Source organism: Hyperoodon ampullatus (assembly GCF_949752795.1).
Source record: "Hyperoodon ampullatus genome assembly, chromosome: 4".
NCBI lineage: Eukaryota > Metazoa > Chordata > Mammalia > Artiodactyla > Ziphiidae > Hyperoodon > Hyperoodon ampullatus.
Genome location: NC_136917.1, coordinates 38,419,488 through 38,437,236, shown reverse-complemented (window position 1 = coordinate 38,437,236; position 17,749 = coordinate 38,419,488). Strand labels below are relative to the sequence as shown.

The window sequence follows — 17,749 nt, the reverse complement described above, 5'->3', positions numbered from 1 at the left end:
CCCAGGGTGACAGGTCCTCACCTGCGAACTGAGCCGGTATAATGTGTGCCTCTGGCAGGGGCACTCTGGGAGACGCGGTCCTGAGGGGTGGGGACACTGAGGGAAGGGACACTGACCTCAGCGGGCACAGTCCCTGCAGCCTGGCCACCGCGGCCTCCTTCCCATAGCAACTAGCGACTTCCACCATGCTGACCGCCCTGCACTGTCCAGCCCGGCCAGTCTCCCCACGCCTGGAAGAGCCTTCTCCAGGGCTCACTCCACCCCCGCAGGCTTCCCCACTGCCCTGTCTACTTCCCGTGCACCAACCTGTCTTGGTCTAGCCTCCAGCACACCTGAGGGTCAGCTCCACGTAGGCAGGGCTCAGCACACTGCAGGTGCCAGTAATACCAGCCCCCTCTTCCTGGTGGGGGTCCTCATGGGCGGGGTGCCACCACCCAGGCTCCACGGGGCCATCCTGAGGGGCCTGAGGCCTTTGGGGGAACCCCACTGATGAGCCAGGAAGGGATATAGGCATCTGGCTTCCCTCCTTTGCAATTGATTTCCTGGAGCATTTCTTGCAGGAGTTGCTCACAAAGGGCAGACATCTGAGCCGGGATGACCCCAGCCAGGCCCTGAGAGCGACCACAACAGTCCAAATGTTCAAATAAATACATCATCGCCCACTTCTGCGCTTTTCTTTTTTTTCCTTTTTCAATTAAGAAGACCTTCCTCCCCTGCTTTGGGGGATTTTTTTTTTTTAATCAGTTTTTGGCGGGGGTATGGGGGGCAGTTAAGAATCCAGCCAGCTAGAATGTCAAGTTGAGGGTTTTCCGACAAGCAAAGAGATGATCGGGGAGATGAGAACTGGCAATCATGTCAAGCACAGCCTGGGCCTGGTTTTGCTCTGCTGCCGAAACCGTTGTTATTTAGAAATCATGACTGTGTTAATATGAAACCAGGGCACATCAACTGCTCCTGTTTTCGGGGGTGTGGGGGGTAGAAAAACAAACGGTTTTTTCTCGGTTATCTGTTTTTGTGCTCGGGCACAGAGGCAATTCAGCACAGAGGCAATCGGACCTGGCACGTGCGAAATTGGTGGCATCCCCGGATCGGCCTGACATGATGCTCACGAGCAGAGGCTTTTTACAAAGAAACCCTTGCCCTGATTGCCCTCGGTCCAAACTTCCCACTCTGCGCCCCCGTTTATTTTTAGCAGCTGCACTTTTAAAACATTCTGGGGCTAGTTCCTGCTTTTACGTAACTACTATCTGCTAACTCCTTAATTGTTTTTTTTTTTTCCCGATTTTCTGAGGTGTTGCTCATCTCAAACGGGACAAAGTAACTCGATCTGCCTCTGTGCCCCCTGAGCAAATTCGGCTGCCTGGCTTTATGCCTTTCCATGGCTCCGGGTACTGTGAGTAAGGAAAGAGCTTGACTGGGGCGTGTTTCAGTGAAGAGAGAACAGATCACTTTTTTTTTTTTTAATTTTGGTATAAAGCTAACCAGGATGATACCTGGCCTGTCATTCCTAGACACCTGCCCAGGGAAGGGAGCCCCGAGCGTAGGGGAGGCTGTGACTGCAGAGGCTGGAGGCTGCGACTTCCAGCCCTGGGGGCTGGAAGCTGCTGTCGCGCCCCCCAGAGAGACTCTCCGTCACTCAGAGAAGTCTTCATGACCAGGGGGAGGAACGCAAGGTTGAGGATAGGACAGAATAGGACTTATTTCAAACCGCAGCAGTTTCAGCAGCTACCCCAGCGGTGCACCGAAACCACACACAGGACGGCCTTGAGCAAAAACAATATGAACCCGATGGTTTACCACGGTGTGTGCTGTTAAAAAAAAACCTCGGTGGCCGGCCCCACCCTGGTAGCAAGGTCTTTTATTCTCCTACATCTGAACTTTCTGAGGCCACACAGGCCCCCGGCAACCCAGCAGTGGTGAAGCCCGTGCCGACCCTCCCTCCTCGCCTCTCGGGAAGCTCTCTGCCGGGAGGGTCCCTGCAGCGGCGGCGAGTGGAGAGAATGATGGAACACAAATCCCCCTCAACGTACAAACATGAACACTGAGAGAGGCCAGGTTCTCTTGCTTGAAATTCTTTACTTAGAAGAAAAGTAAGAGGGTTGGGTGATTTTGGGGGGGGGGGGTCTCAATAAATCGGATGAATGAAAATCTCGAAAATAGACATGAGTCTGAGTGTATGTTTTCATCCCAACCAGATACTTGCTGCGTTCTATTTATAAGATTGAGGGCTGCAGTTGGAAAATGCAGTTCTGTAGATGAGACTTAAATACAAAAACAACAAAACACAAAAATAAAAAACAAAGGTTTGTGGTCAGGACAGCTGCCCCACCTGAGCTACTACCGTACACAACACAGGACGTTCCCAAACTGCCATTCGTTGCAACACGGGACATCCACACAACTGTCACTCGTCCTACACTACGGGGGACACCTACACAACAGTCACTCGTCCTACACTACAGGGGACGCCTACACAACTGTCACTTGTCCTATACTATAGGGGACGCCTACACAACCTCCAGGCTTCCGAGAGTCATACTACACAGGAGAGCTGTGGCTGGGAGGAGGCACTCCTTGTCACCTTGGTGCCTCCCTTCCTGCCCCCTTAAACCCACCAAAAAAGCTTAACTGCAGGGAGAGAGAAAGCAGGCTGTCCGGAGCACAACCTTTCACATCCATAATCACTTGGGAACTTTTTACTGAAGAAGATCGCTTTTCACCAACACACGTGAAAAACACATGTCCCCGCGTGGCGGGATGGGGCGGGAGAGTGAGGAGAGCTAATTTCTCAGGACGTGACCCACAGGGCCACCCAAGTGGCTTGCCAGCGAGGAGTCCTGCAGACACCAGCCCCGCTCGCTGTGGCTGATGCACACGCGAGGAGAAGGCAAGCCCGGCAGATCAAAGCCGTGCCAAGCAGCACAGCATCGGCAGATAAAATCTGAGGTCCCCACCATCACAGTCTTGAGATTTTCCACTAAAAATATTTACTGAATTTTAAGAAAAATCTGCTTAATGCATTGAAGGGAACAGGATGAGGTTTGGTTCTGAATTGTTGAGAAAAGCTGAACAAATATTTACTATTATCCACCAGGCGCCCCCTGAACTGATGCGTTTTTCATTCTCTGTGAGGTGCCCGGGGTAGTCAAGGCTGAGGAGCCCACTGGATGTGGGGTCTTCACACTGTCAGAAGGAAAAGTAGAGAAGGGGGGAAAGTAGCCATACTTTTGGGGTCCTCAAAAGACAAATATCCTTTGGACTGAAAAACACAATTTTCAAGGTTTCCATGAAAAGCTCCTAAGACATTCATAAGAAACCTGACAGGGGCTACTTTAGTTCTGCAAGAAAAACGGGGAGGGGGTACATGACATATAAACGAATTTATAAATCACAAATCAGTCTTCGCAACTAAAATAATGCAGACTGGCAGGTCTCACAGTTCCGCTTTTTGAAAAATCATATTTGTTCTTTGATTTGCGCCTGCAACACACTCTGCTGAATCAGCCCTGTGTGCTGGCCTGCCTCGTCCCTCTGAGGGGCCTAGGGTGCCTTGGGGGGGGGACAAGGGAGATGTTAGCTACAGCCTGGTGGGGAGAGCCCTGGGGCCGTGGTGGCCCAGGCTTTGTTCCTCCCTATAGAGCAGTGCCAATGCTGCCAGAACGCCCCACTGCACGGGCAGAGAAGCGCTGTGCCCACATTTAACAAAATCCCCAGGGTGCCACACGGCGGGTCTGGAAGCCAGTTTGAAGGCATTTGTGCACTGGAGGGGGGGGGTGCAGAGCCCACCCGGAGCCCCCTTCCGTTGTAGGGGCCGCACGAAAGGAGCCGAGAGAGCCTGCAGTAGATGGGGGACCCGCCCACTCTCACTCCCTTTACGGCCAGTTCCCAACACCCACTCAGATACACACATGTGCTGTTTTGCAACTGACAATGGTGGCGGCGGGGGGTTGACTCAGTGTTCTGAATGTGAGAGATGGAGAGATGAGGCACCACATTCATCCCATCAGAACAGCAAGGGCTGCACAGGGAACATCTTCCTGGGCCCCCTCACCTTGCTGTAGGTGGACCCAAGGGGCTGCGGGAGGCCTGGGGGCAGGTACACGAGGCACTCCCCCGGTGGCCGGGGAGGGGGCCGGGGTCAAGGTGGCAGCTGCTGTCTGTTCACACGGATGCACAGCCACCAGAGAGGAGAGTCCACACTCTCTGAGCCTGCACCCCAACACGAGGCCCTGCTACACTCCGCCACCAGAGCCCAGCGGGCTGAGCCCTGACTCCTCTGCCCCAGAACGCCAAGCCTGGGCACTCGCACCCCGCTGAACAACAGGCAACAAAAGCGTCACTCAACTCCCACTCAATCCACCGCTCGATTCCGGGTGCAGGAGGGTGGGCGTGTGCTAAGGTAGGCAAATGCTTCTATTTTCGAACTCTGCCAACTTTTCAGAACAGAAATTCACCCCAAAGAGCAATTCATCTCCAGGCGTTTTACAGGTTAAGAGGCTGAGAGGACAATGGCTTTTCTCCCTCTGCTGGGAGCCGGCTCTCGAGCACATGCTGTCAGGGGTCCCGCCCAGCCCTGGCACAGAAGCTCCCGGCGGGCAGGGGGTGGCCTGTGGGAAAGGAGGACTCTGCCAGGCTGGGCGCCTGAGGCTCCCCTGGAGCACCCCAACCCTGGCTGGCTGGCAACTGCCACAATTTTCCAGGCTCCTCGAGCTGGCAGTGAACTGCTTTTGTCCCGTTCTAGAACTTTACAGGTACCCACCAAATTATCTCTCTGAAATCATCGTGGGAACGGAATTAAAGTAGTTAAGCTCAAGGCTGAGGTGCTAACCGCACGGCACAACTGGAGAAGCCATTTTAAGAGTGGATCTTGTGCAATAAACAAGGGGACAGAACCCACACGGGCCAAGGATGACCACCCTGGTTTCACCCCCAGCCTGGCATCTCAGAGCCAAGCACACACCTGGGCTGGCGCCACGGACGAACCCGGGGTGTCCTCCCTGACCGAGTCCTGTGTGGCAGCTCCCGGGACGGTCAAGCAGACTACCGAGCCAGCGGGCTGGCCCAAGAGTGGGCGGCAACCAGAAAACCGCCCAGGAGAAAGATTCCGCAGCCAGTCACCCTGTGTGGAGTCAGTCACGGCTGTGGGAGGGGACTCATGTTCTAGGGGAGAAATGACTATTTATCTATTTACTTTTTGAGAATCACTTGAACCAAACAGGACCCCAGTTAAATGGTATCCCATTGTCCTGTGTGTGTTGGAAGAATTATGGGAAGGGGAAGGGTTCAGAAAGACATCACTAGTGTGTGCATGGTTTTATCCTGAAGGTGCAAAGGTTATTAGCAGTAATAATAATTAAATTGGGGAAAGGTTAAAGGTGACTGGCTGGTTAGCGGTGAAGGCGCGCTAGCTGGTGTCACCCGGGCGCTGCAGGAACCGCAACGCGGGGCTGCACTTGCAGGAAGTGGCAAGGGTGGGGCCCGGGGCACAGGATCCCGCTATCTGTCGCCGCAGGCGCGAGGCCCAATCACTGACACCCACACAGCCATTTCCTGCACTTAAAAAAAAAATCTGTTTCTCCCTTTGCAAATCAACAACTTTTACCTAGAAACTCTTTAGCGGTGAGCTCTGACTGATCTCGATCTCCGGTCCGTTGCAGAAAGCACACCGCTGTTTACCTGGGGGAGGTGTGCCAGCGCTAACTCTAACGGACAGGTTTCGGCGGCTGCCAGAACAGTCTGTTTTGCATCTGCCTAGAAGAAACCAATTCTCTCTACCCCAAACAGACACCTGCTGGTCATTTCATACCTTGATAGACCTTTCTAGAAAAGACCTCCAGGCACAGAGAACTCAGCGCTGACGCCAAAGCTCCGTGCACATGCCACAGAGGGCGATTCTTGACAGCCCCCAAAGGTCCACTTTCTGGCTTGGGTCAGAGCAGACGGCCAGCCGCGGGCTGTGCCGGTCACACGCCTATGGCACCAGAACTCTTTCCCAGAGAACCCTGGTGAGGGTCCCAGTTGGTGGGATCCCCACTGTGACTGCACAGGCTGATGCTTATATACATGTGTTTGTCGCATGTCAATTAATCTTTAATCAAGCTTAAAAACACAAACAAAAAACCAGCTCCCACAGAATGTAAAAACTGAAGCCGCTGGTGCACAAGAGATGGCACCCCAAAAACCAGGAGTAACTCAGACCCAAACGTGCATTTGGTCCCACGAGTGACGACAGCTGAGCTTCGCCAGAGAGGACCCTGGAGACCTCTTTGAAGTTCAACTACCCACGCTCTGACTTTTTTTCAACTGCAAAGATTTCTGCTAAACTGCAATCTCATGGGGGAAAAGGATCCCTTGATAAATCCCTGTACGCATATGTCCACCTCAGGCCCAGCCTCTGTCTTTCCCGGGAAAGGAGCTAGGGAAGGAGGACCCCGAGTCCTGGTCTCTGTACCCTGGGGATGGGTTGGGGGATGCACACCATGCCCATCATGGTAATCACTGTGCAAGGCACTTACCAGAGAGGCCACATGCTAGGCCAGAGTTGGTCCCATGTTCAGGCAGGGAAACTGAGGTTCGGCGAGGTTAAGACACTTGCCCAGAGCCCCTCGGGGAGATGGAAGAGGCTGGAATGTGAAACCATCCTGATCACACAGCCTCTCGGGATTCTAGTGGGACAGGTGGCCCAGATGCTAGAGGGATATGGCATCAGATTCGCCTGTCCTGGCCTCACACATCGGAGCCGACTCCAGGCGCAAAGACCTGACAGGGTTCTAGAAACCTCTGCGTCCCCTGCAGACAAGCCTCAAGTGGGAATGTGGCCAGTCAGACCCATTTCACACGTGGGGTAGCGAGGGTTACAGAAGAGCCCACTCCTTCCTCTTGGTTTTTGGAGTGCAGGTATGAAGCTGTGTGTGTGGGTTGTGAGAAAAATCATTATCACCCAGCAGGCTGGACTCTCCACTCGCCTACCTTCGCGGGGTCACAGCTCGACCGCCAGGGCCACACATCCCCGGGAGCAGGGTACCTGCCTCATCTCCTCCCAGCTCAGCCGCCTGGGACCAACGCTCCCCCACGTGTCAGGATGGCCCTTGAGCGTGACCGCCCGGCGTTCCCAGGTGAAGGTGGCCACTGCCACATGCTGGCCACGCGGCCCCTCGAAGTGGGAAAAGGCTGGGTCAGCAAGATGAGCAGAAAAGCGCATTCCATTCCCTCCCTTGCAAACTGCTGGACTTTGTTTTCTTACAAAAACAACGACAACAACACTTGGCCATCTTCTTGGTTGCTTCTCATCTTTAGCAGCCAAGAAAACAAGAGCCAGGCCTGATGCTCTCATAACCACCGTTCTGAGTGGGACTTCCTCCAACTCTCCTCTGCTGACCTGTCTTGCTAAGAACTGGATAACTGCCAGGCAGCTCCTGTTTAAGTGGCCTTGCTCCTTGCGGCCTGGATTGGGGAGGGGAGAGCAGTGTGCACAGCTGGGCTCCAATTCCCTCAATCAGGGAAGCAGCGTGGGGTGGACACCTTCCTGCGCATCCCTCAAAGAGCCAAATGCCCCCCACCCACCTACATCCACCTGCTGGGTCAGGTGTCCCTCGCGGGTACATCGGCATCGGCACAGCCAGCAATTTCCAGGTTGTTAGAGGTTAGTATGAAATCACAGCAGAAACATCACTGGAAGTGCTCCAGCAGCACCCGCCACACAGTGTGTACCTACCACCCAGCAGTGTGTACAACGCAGGGATTTCCTGTTCAGCCACTGCTTCTAGGTAAGAGAACCAGACGAGAGACATTTAGGCCTCTACGCAGACACATCGTGGCCGCTCACAGATTAAGCACTGCACACAAGCTGACTATTGTCCAGAGCACCCGAACCTCACAGCTTGATTCTCATTACAGTTGTCTATGGGGGTGGGAGGCCGGCAGGAGGGTGGCAGTGGTCCCTGGGTCCAGGGCTGGTCCTGCTACCACCTTGCTGCGTGACCTTGGGTCACACGTGACCTCTCTCACTTCCCTTTCCAGTTCCGGTAAGAGGGCATCATGGTGCCTGCCCCGTCTTTGCGGGTCTTGCTGGAATCTGGCAAGCAAACAGTCATGCACGTGCACCTTGAGGGCTGTGAAGAGGATATTCGGGGCACCTGGCACCTAGCAGGCTGTGGCACAGCAAGGTTGCGGCAGCCCAAAGCCACGAGCAAAGGCAGCCTGAGACCCCCGGCATACAGGGCCAAACCTCCCCAAACGTGGACAGCGCTCTAAAAAGCCCGAGCCCTGAAGTCAGCTCCAAGGAGGTGAGCCGTGCCTCTGGCGGGCTCTGCTTTCTAAGTCCACGACACACTGAAAGCAGAAGCCAAGGCGGGGTGGAGAGGCTCGCAGAGGGAGACACAAGGGGAGGTGACAGTGGAGGGCAAGTTCAAAAGCACCCAGCACTGGTTCAAGGAAGGGGAGGAGGCTGAGATGAGTGTTTCCAAGAAACCCCGAGAGTGAAGCTCTGCGCCTGCCACAGCCAGTGAGGGGAGCAGCTCCTCCACAAGGCCCAACAGATGCTGAGCTGCTGGGCGTGTGTGAACGTGTGTGTGTACTTTCACGTGTGCAGTGTGCATGCAGGTGTACGCAAGCACTGTGAGAGCGTGTGCACGAGTGCAGTGTGTGACTGCGTGTGCACGCGTGTGCAGGTGTGCTGTGGCTCCCATCTTTCAGGTGGAGTGAGAAGGCCCAATGTCATTCCATCAGGAGACCGTCAGGGGTTCCCTAAGGGCCACTGCCTCTAAGGTATATATAAGCGGCCTCTCACAGACACAAGGGAATTCCTTTGTTGTTTTTGCTTTTCTCCCCCGTTTTATGATAAATGCCTTTGATGCGTGGCTTACAGAAGTGATCTCTTTATGTGTGTGTTTCTGCTCACAGTTCACAGAAAACCTGTTATAAATTCACCCCGCCTGTTGGTCGTGCTTTCTCTCATGACCCATCCACAAGGAGGCCAAACTGGGCAATGCAGGCAGAGTTCCTGTCCTCCTGAGAGAAAGCCCTGGCCAGCCCAGGTGACAGAAGGGGAGAGGGAGCGTTTTTAAATAGCTTCCCCTCTGTTTGGCTCCAGTGGCAGGTGTAGGAAGACTGGCCAGCCTTGGACTGATGACCCCTTGAAACTAGAGAGCTTGGGGGCCTGCACTGATGACCACAAGGTGCCAAGGCGAGCCCCCTGGGCAGACTGATGGGGAAGGGTGAGCTCGGGCGGGAAGGAGAGCACCGCCCTCCGACAGAAAGGACCGGGGAGAGGAAGGCTGTGGAACAGAAGGCACGACCGAGGGAGCGTGTGGTTCTCCTGTGGCCACCCAGAAGTCTAAGGACAACATAGGTGACTTTGCTGGGAGATGAGCACGAATGATGAAGAGCGGACAGATAAATGGACTGGGAAATTGCAGTGAATCCCTCTGCCGCTTGGAGCAATAGCTTTCTGCTTTTGAGTCTGGTAACCTGGCCTGTTGGCCTATCGCCCTCACGTAAGAGAGGTCCCCTGCCTGAGCTAACAGTCCTCAGAATCCTCAGGCGGACATGCCAGGCTCACTCCTGAGAGAAAGCAGCCACACCACTGCAGCCAGGAGAGGTAGAGTCTACAGGAAACCCCTTGCTCGGAGCCATCCACCTAGATGCTGGGGCTGGAGCGGAGGAGAAGGGAGCCCCGAGCCATCCTGCCTCCTCTCACATCAAACACGGCCAAGGAAGACCCCCCCACACCCCTCCCCAAGTCCTTAACCAGTCTGGAGGCACTGGATTGAGGGGGGCCCTCAGCCACTGCTGCTGCCGTCCCCACCCCTGGGCCCTCCCTGAGCCAACCTGGGAAAGAGCTCGGGTCGGGTGGGGAGGCCGGAGGGGCCCCGACTGCATGCTGAACCGGGGGCCATGCGGCAGCTCTCCCGACCGCAAGGAGGGCTCTGAGCTCTTGGCCTTCCGGAGACCACCCTGGAGCCCCACATAGAGCCCGGAGCCAAGGGGCCCAGACGACGAGGCGAGGGCAGGTGGGGCGGGAAGCATGTCCCAGGCACACAGTGTGTGCAGACCCAGGCGACGGGGCGGAGGGGAGACCCTCCTGTTCTGAGTGCAGGCCCTGCAGCGTCTGCTCTACTCTGGGCTGGTAAAAGGAGGGGCCCTCAGTGCCCCCGCCACCTGGCGACGGTGGGCGGGTGGCTGTGAGAGAAGAAAGCGTACTGACCGCTGGGCGGTTTAGGCCGCGGAGGAGCAGGTTTCTTCGGAGGCAGAGCGGGAGTGTCCTGTTTACTTTTAAAGGGGTCATCTGAGCATCCTGCCCCTCCAAAGGAGGAGGTGAAAGGGCCAGAAGTTGGGGGCTGTAAGAGAGGACACGAAAGAGAGGCAGAAATAATCGTTAACACGGAGGCAGCGGACGTCCACCGAGCCCTCCGGGGTGCACAGCACGGCCGCCACTCGGGCCCAGGGTCTCTCACAAGCCCCCCCCACTTTCCTCCACCCTCAACAGCCAGGGTCCTCTGGCCTGTGAGGAGCAGCCAGCAAACACACAGAGCAGGTGAGAGTAGCCCGGTGCCTCGACGGGCTTCTGACATGGGGTGGGGGTGGGGTGCTCCCTGCCACCCACAGGGGGATATCAGGTCTCTCCTGACCCCAGGCTCCCCTGGGCTTCCTGCTCATACTTCAGAGATGCGCCCAGCATCTCCCCCTTCAGTCAGTGTCAGGCGCTGGGTCAGAGCGGCACCAGACCCTCTCTGTGCCCGTGGGCTGCCTGACCCAGTGGCTCAGGTCAGAGCCCACCACAGCCCCGTGGGCACAGTCATCGCTGCCTCCAGTGGGCTCTTGTCATCTCTGGCCCGGACCCTCCCCCAGCCTCCTCCTGCTTCCACCCATCTCCACATCTACCACCTCAGACCCAGGAGGGACCATGTCAACCAGCAACAGAGAGATGCCTGGATAGATGGGTGGGCAGGTGGGTAGATGGGTAGGTACAGCTGCCAGGCAGGTAGGGAGATAGGTAGATGGGGGTTGGGTAGTAGCACTGAACAGCCCTGAAGCTTGAAGGTAACTTCCAAGCACTCCTCAAGTCACGCAGGGCCTCCCTCACAGCCCCTCACCACCCTACCCACCTGCCACTGTCCAGGGCTTTAGCTTCATCCCTGCAGTTGCCCCAACCCTCTCCTGGCCAGTTCCCTGGTGCCTGGAACCCCCTTGTGCCCCATCTCGAGGCCTCCATACATACAGGGTCCCCAACGGGGGGCTCAGCCCACCCCGTCCACCTCAAGCCCCTCTTCTTCCTCAGAGACTGGCTAGACCTCACTGCCGCCCCCAGAGCTCTCCCTGACACCCTTTCCCACTAACTGCCTGCTCGGACATCCTGGTGGGAGCTGACGGGACACACACTATCACGCCACAGTGATGGGTACTCGGGCCCCTCTCACCTAACTGGGGCAAGCTGCCTGCAGGGCAAGTACCAGTGACAGGGCGCACACCCGCCAACTGCCTGCAGCAGGCAGGGACTTGTCTACCTGTGCACCCTCACCTGGAGCACCAGCACAGTACCGGGCACAACAAACCTCCACCGACAGACGGATAAGCACAGACAGCCAGAGCTGCACCCCAAAGGGAGGAGACTGCTTTCTACAGAGGTGGGAGACCACATTTAGGAAAAAGTAGAGCAAGGAGATTCATAGCTGCTAGACACTAAAGGAATTGGTGGACACGGGAGTGAACATGCTGATAAGGTCCTCAAAAAGCAAAGGAAAGGAGACGCGCAGTGGGACAGGGTGGGCCACACGCAGCAGCAGTGGAGGGGGGGTTGCGTGAGGAGGGGCACCTGCAATGCCCTCCCCAGTGGGGCAGGTCAAGGGACACAAAACAAAGCAGGAACACAAGAGTGCACTTGTGGGACCTTCTTAGGTAATCTGGTTCCGACCCATCACTGGAGAAGTGGGGAGAAGGGCTGATGCCAATCACAGGGACGCGGCTCCCCCTCTTCCGGATCCGGTCACGGGGACGGGGATGCGGCCGCCTCTGCCCCTGGTACCTAGATACTAGCCTCAGGTGGGAGAGAGGCGGCCAGCCCACAGGGAGGAGGAGGGGGCCCGGAGTGGCTGCTGCACACTCAGCCAAGCCCACTGGGCGCCCTGGTTCCTCCCCACAAGCCTCTGGGGCCACCAGGGTAGGAGACGCTCACTCGCCAGGGTAGGAGACGCTCGCTGATCTTCTCACATCTTCCCAACGGCCTTGGGACAAGTCCTACTGTCACCACTTCTATCTTATACGCAGGGAAACTGAGGCACGGGGAGGAGATGCCTAACCTGCTAGTCACACAGCACCTCACTGGGGGAGTCAGGGCGGGAACCCACGCCAACCACCTCCTGGGCCAGGGCTCTCAGGCCCTGCCCTTGGCTGCTGGCAGCCCGCCCCCCGCCCCCCACAGGAGGTCTGGGGACTGTCCTCATGCCCATGAGGGAGGCATGCGCAGATGCAGGCAAGAGGCAGAGCAGGGCAGAAGGCCCTGGGGAGGATGGGGTCTAATGGGAAAGACTCATTTCCCTGCCAAGACCACCTGGGCCCACCGGGAAGCTCTGAGCCAGAAGGGCTGCAGCGGGGCGAGGAGGTCCCTCCCTCCACTGCTGCTCCCCTCCCTTCCCAGGCTCTGTGACGCTTGTCCTTTTCGGTACAAAAGTCTGGGAGTCTCTGCAAAACCTGCTGCTCGAGTTTCCAGAACGTCTGCTGCAGAGCACAGTGGTTGGGGTGGGATCTGGAGGCCCTGCTACTGGCTCCGTGCCTCTGTTTCCTCGTCTATGAAACAACAATAATGACAGGCCCCAGCTCGCAGGGCTGCGGCAGGAAAACGAAAGGTAATGCATAAATTGCTCCGGTGGCGCCTCGACCGCATCAGCACAAAGATAGCACGATTATTATCACGCCAAGGATGTGGATGTGACTAGAACTCTCTTGGATGCCCACGAGGATCTGCAAACGCTCCATCGGCCACCGATGCTTCATTTCTGCTGCTTCCCATCATTCACAGAGCCTTTCCCAGACGAAGAGAGCAGTAGAGCTAAGGTGCCGTGTCGACCAGCAGCTTAGCTCTAAAGTGAGTGGGTTAGGGTCTGCTGGTTGGGAAAGAAGACGCAGTGGGGGCTAAGGAGATGGAGAGCGAGGGAATGCTGGTGCCTCTGCTTCTGCCGTTCCCAGGACACAGCCTGGGTCTAGGACTCTTGCTACCCTCTCCACAACCTGAGACAGGCAGGAGGGAATCAAAACCAATCTCTTGGCAGAGTGGAGGCACGACCAGCCCCCGAGGCCCCTGAGTGGGCCCCAGTTCTTGTCTTGGGTGCTGTGAAGGTGCCAGCTCTGGGAAAGGGTGTAGAGGGACACCCAGGGCTCTCTGCACGTGACCCCCCCCCCGAGTTGTGGGGTGCACGGGGCCCTTGTCCACTCAGCCCGTGCAACCCCCAGCCTGGAGCGCGAGCTGCAGTGAGCCTCCCGGCTGGCTGGAGACTCCACGGGCCAAGCCGACTCTCCGCCCCCTCGTCTGTCTAAACCCACGGAGCCAGTGGGCCCGCTCCAAGGTGAAAGGGTTCCAACTGTAAGCGCCTGGTTCGCCCACAGCAGGGAATTATATCACTTCTGACACCAAAAAGCCTGCGTCATTTCCGAATCCTAATTTTCATGACTTGAAGTTTCCCAAGAAGCTTCCTTTGGGACCTGACTGGTTCCTACTCAGGCTGCGGCTTCAGGGAAAGTTGCTATTTTTAGAGGGGTTTCAGTAAAGCCGGTAGGGGCTCTCTGGCTGGGCTAGAGTGAAGTGTGCTCCAAAAAAAAAAAAAAAAAGAAAGAAAAAGAAAAAAGGACAGACAGAAAAGCTACTATATGAGAAGCAGCTCTAAGAGATTCACGGTTTAAAGAATTGATTTAAAGCAAACGACTCTCAACTTAAAAAAAAAAAAAAAAAGACCTAAATAGGGATGCACGCTTGAAAAACAACTGAAAATGGGCTGACAATGGGCAGTCAAGTATTTCATAGGTGGTTTTTTTGGGGGGGCAGGAGGAGTGAAATAATTAAGTTAGAGTCTTGTTTTTATTCTCAGATGCTCTCTGAAATCTATTTTGGGGAATGTGTTCTTAAAGCAAGGTAATACTGTCTAGAAAAATCTTCTCAGGTGTTAAGGGACCTCAACGAAGGGTGCAAGCCCAGAGAACTTCCCAAAGGAATCTACTGGAGTCAGACTGCTGGCTGGCACTCTCCTCTAGCACTGCCAGGCAGAGGGAGGACACTCTAATTTAGGGTGAAGTTAAGAAAGGGAGCCAGCATGCATCGCCAGCGTGCATTGCCTCCCCACCCCACTCAGGTAGAGAAAAGATAGCGATGTTAAAACACACACACACACACACACACACACACACACACACACAAACCAAGAAGTCAAAAAAAAAAAAAAAAACACCTTCTTGCCACTTTACTTTCATTTCCTTCAGCATTTTATTTATATACACAATGTTGTTCTTGAAAAACAGAAAGGGAACCAAAAGGGAAAAACAGAGACCTATGAGGTTAGGGCCCTGTATTCAGTTGGGCAAGTGGCATGAGATCAGGAGCTGATGGAATCATGGAAACAAAACAATGGAGTACTGGAGACAAACTTTCCATGGCCCCATCCAGCTCCGTCCCGCCCAGCGCCACGAACAGGAAGGGGCACTGGCCCTGAAGTCACAAGTGCACGTGTGTGCAGCCTGATCTGGGACACGAGGACAAGGAGAGGGAAAGCGGAATTAGAAAAGGGAAAATGCAACTTTAAGTTAGAACGGGCAGAAGGAGGGAAGGGCCAGGTTCTGAACTGCCCGGCTCTGGGGTGTTTCTGCAGCTATGGGAAACGCAGGCACTGCCTGGAGGAGGGAGACGCGGCCGTTCCTGCCATCCGGGGCCCCGCCAGGCTGGCCACCCCACACACAGCCTCAACTCAGGTGCTTCTTGAAACAGAGGACCCTGTTCATGCCCTTGTCCTTGTCCCAGCTCGGGGGCACTGCTAGCTCTCACTCCCTCCTGCCTTGAGCAGGGAGAGGGCCCACTTGTGCCAGCTTGAGAATACAGTGCGAACCCCTTCCCTGGAGACTGCCGCCCCCGTGTGGCAGAAGTTTTCTCATTTCAGGGGATGGTTTTCCACTCGCTAAGCACGGACAGAAGACAAGGACACACAGCTCCACTCAAGGAGTGTGTGTAACAGCCACGCAGTGACAGGCAAACATGAGGGCAAGTCTCAGGCCCTGGTCCCTTCTGGCTGATCCCAGATGGCGCCCCGACCGTCAGCATCACAGTTCCCATACGAGCGATGGAGGCTCATTCCCTCCAGGCACTGGAAGGAGGCCGAAACTCCAGCACCTCTGGGCTCCCTTCTGCGGCGGCCAGTGGGCAAACAGATGCTCTGCCTCTGGCCAGAAGCTACATTTGCTACCTCAACAGTTTATACTCGCGCGTTTCTTTGAAAACATAAACAAAATCCCAAATGTTTCTCAGAAGCCACGCACCACAATCACATGTTGCTAACCACGAGTAATCAGCGCCCAGACAGTCGTGAGCCCCGCGGGCTGAGTGAACGTGGAGGAAGCACGCAGGATGCCCTGAGGAGCTGGCATGCGGGGGTAGTGGTGCCGGGGGCCCAGGACTCCCCACCGTGGGTGCCCATCCCACACACTCCGGGGGGCTCCCTCCCCACCCCACCCCCGCCAGCGAGGAGCCAGGAACCGTATCTGAATGTGGTCGCCCCCCAGTGCTCACAGTACCTGGGCTAGAGCAGGCGGCTGGGAAAGACAGGTGGACTAAACAAAGAATGCAGGGCTTTATGGCTCCACGGCCACAGGCTGTGCCACACGCAGCTCTTTATCTGTGAGGGATCCCACCCTCACCCACCGAGGCCAAGATGCGCACACCTAACGCTGCTTCCCTTAATTCTTGGCAAAGAAACACAGGCTCACGGTCAAAACCAAGGGACACTAAAGGTTAGAACAAAGAACAGCAGACCTACTCACCTAGGCCAACATTTTTGACTTCTTAGCAGTTTCTTCTGGAAATTACCTCTCAGTCGTGGGCTTCTACTCTTATTTCTTGATCTGTCCATTTTGGACATATCTATTGACTTCCTGCTACGTTAAGCACCACCCTCCAAGCCCCTCTCGAAAGAGCTCTAACACCATCTGCGGGACTACATCCACAGTCAGTTTATGTAACTATGGCCGCGTAGACACCATCCAGTCCAACCAGGAGTGACTATCGTCCTTCCTGAATGGCTCACTTTTCACCTGCATATTTATTCACTGAGCCTAGCCCTCGATTTCCACATCCTTCTCGGGTTCTGTCCATGGGCAGCTCCAGACACACCTCCCGCCTTCTGGCCCATGGCCCATGGTTCCAGCCTCAGCGGGCTGCACGCCAGGCCTGGCCCTCAGGGCCCAAGACCTTCTCAACTTTGTTCAGCCACAGAGTCGACTTTATCACCTGAGGTCTGACTGCCATCAGACACCAGTGGCAGTAGCGGGGAGCCCGCAGCACTTACGCCTCGGGGATGGACTCAGGGCTCTGGCAGTTTCGCTTGGAGAAAGGGAAGTGGGTCCAGCCACAGCCATGGGCACTTTCTAGACCCCGTCTGCTGACTCACGACCGCACATGAGGATACATTTCAGAGTTTGACAGGTGCCAAAGAAATATATATGTGGCATTAAACAGTTACACCTGGCAGCCCACAACAAGACCACGACAAGAGGCACAAGGACACTGGCAGAGGCACAGGGGCTCCGTGGGAAGGGCTTTACCTTGGACATCTGGCTGAAGTCGGCAAAGCCCTCAGCACTATTGAAGGACCCACTTCCGAAGGGGTCTAAGGTTCCAAAGGGACCTGCAAGCAGCACCAGCAGAGGAAGAGTTACAGGGCATTCACAGAACACGCCTCCTGGGAGCAGGGGAAAGTGTCACCTCTTGGTTCTCAATGGCTCCCAAAGCAGGAGATCCATGGAGGTCACGTTTGTTTGATGGGGTGGTGAATCGGGTGCAAGTCCTCAACAAGGCCCCCTGCCCCCGCCCACTCTGGCTCACGGTTGGTGCAGCTCAGCCAGATGGTTTGCGGCCACGAGAGCCGGCGCAGGGAGAGCCAGAGGGACTCTGCCCTGTGGCTGTGCTGCAAGCCAGCATCGTTCACCATCACCAAAGGAGTGACAAGCACCCTGTGGAAGGAGAGCCTGCTGTCTGTCCTGCTGGATCAGGAGGGAGAGTGAGAGGGAGGCGACCGGCCACCCACATGATTTATGTGGGGAGGTCATCTGCAGGTAGAGATTTTTGCTGAGCTTTCTCCTTTGGTGGGTGGTGCGATTTGTCCAGAATAACCCACGAGCTCACCTACGAAATCAAACTCTGTAACTAACAAGTGCAAGATGTTAGGCAAGGCGGCAGTACCAAGTGGAACCTGTTTCCAAAAGCAAGGGGGAGTCTGCAAATGCTCCCCTCCCTTAAAGGCACACCTAAGAGTTTTATGCTATGAGGGGAGGTTCCCTCAAATCCAGTGCCCATAGCACAAGCCTCAGTAAAACTTTGGATTCCTTTAGGAAAAAAAATCCAAAGGTTAGAACCAAAGATTCATAAGGAGCACTGAGCAAAGAGTAACTAATACATTGGTGTTATTACTAAATTAATCCCTACCGCCAAGCTTCCTTTCCATCCAGTAAGATGCCAGTTCTTGCTCAGAAAGATGAGCAGCCAGAGGGGAATGGCTTT

General features: G+C 55.6%; 1 protein-coding gene across 3 annotated transcripts in view; it reads right to left on the bottom strand.

Moving 5' to 3' along the window:
• Positions 1-17,749, bottom strand: part of EPS15L1 (epidermal growth factor receptor pathway substrate 15 like 1) — a gene marked incomplete at its 5' end in the record, with an annotated part of 99,612 nt that overhangs the window by 10,957 nt on the left and 70,906 nt on the right. Inside the window, 3 exons of one of the 3 annotated variants that reach the window (XM_079703768.1) lie at positions 7,715-7,762; positions 10,205-10,337; positions 16,795-16,877. In XM_079703768.1, the coding sequence (XP_079559894.1) occupies positions 7,715-7,762; positions 10,205-10,337; positions 16,795-16,877 (264 nt within the window). The remainder of the gene's footprint in view (positions 1-7,714; positions 7,763-10,204; positions 10,338-16,794; positions 16,878-17,749) is intronic. The other 2 variants (XM_079703769.1, XM_079703770.1) reach the window with 2 other exon arrangements.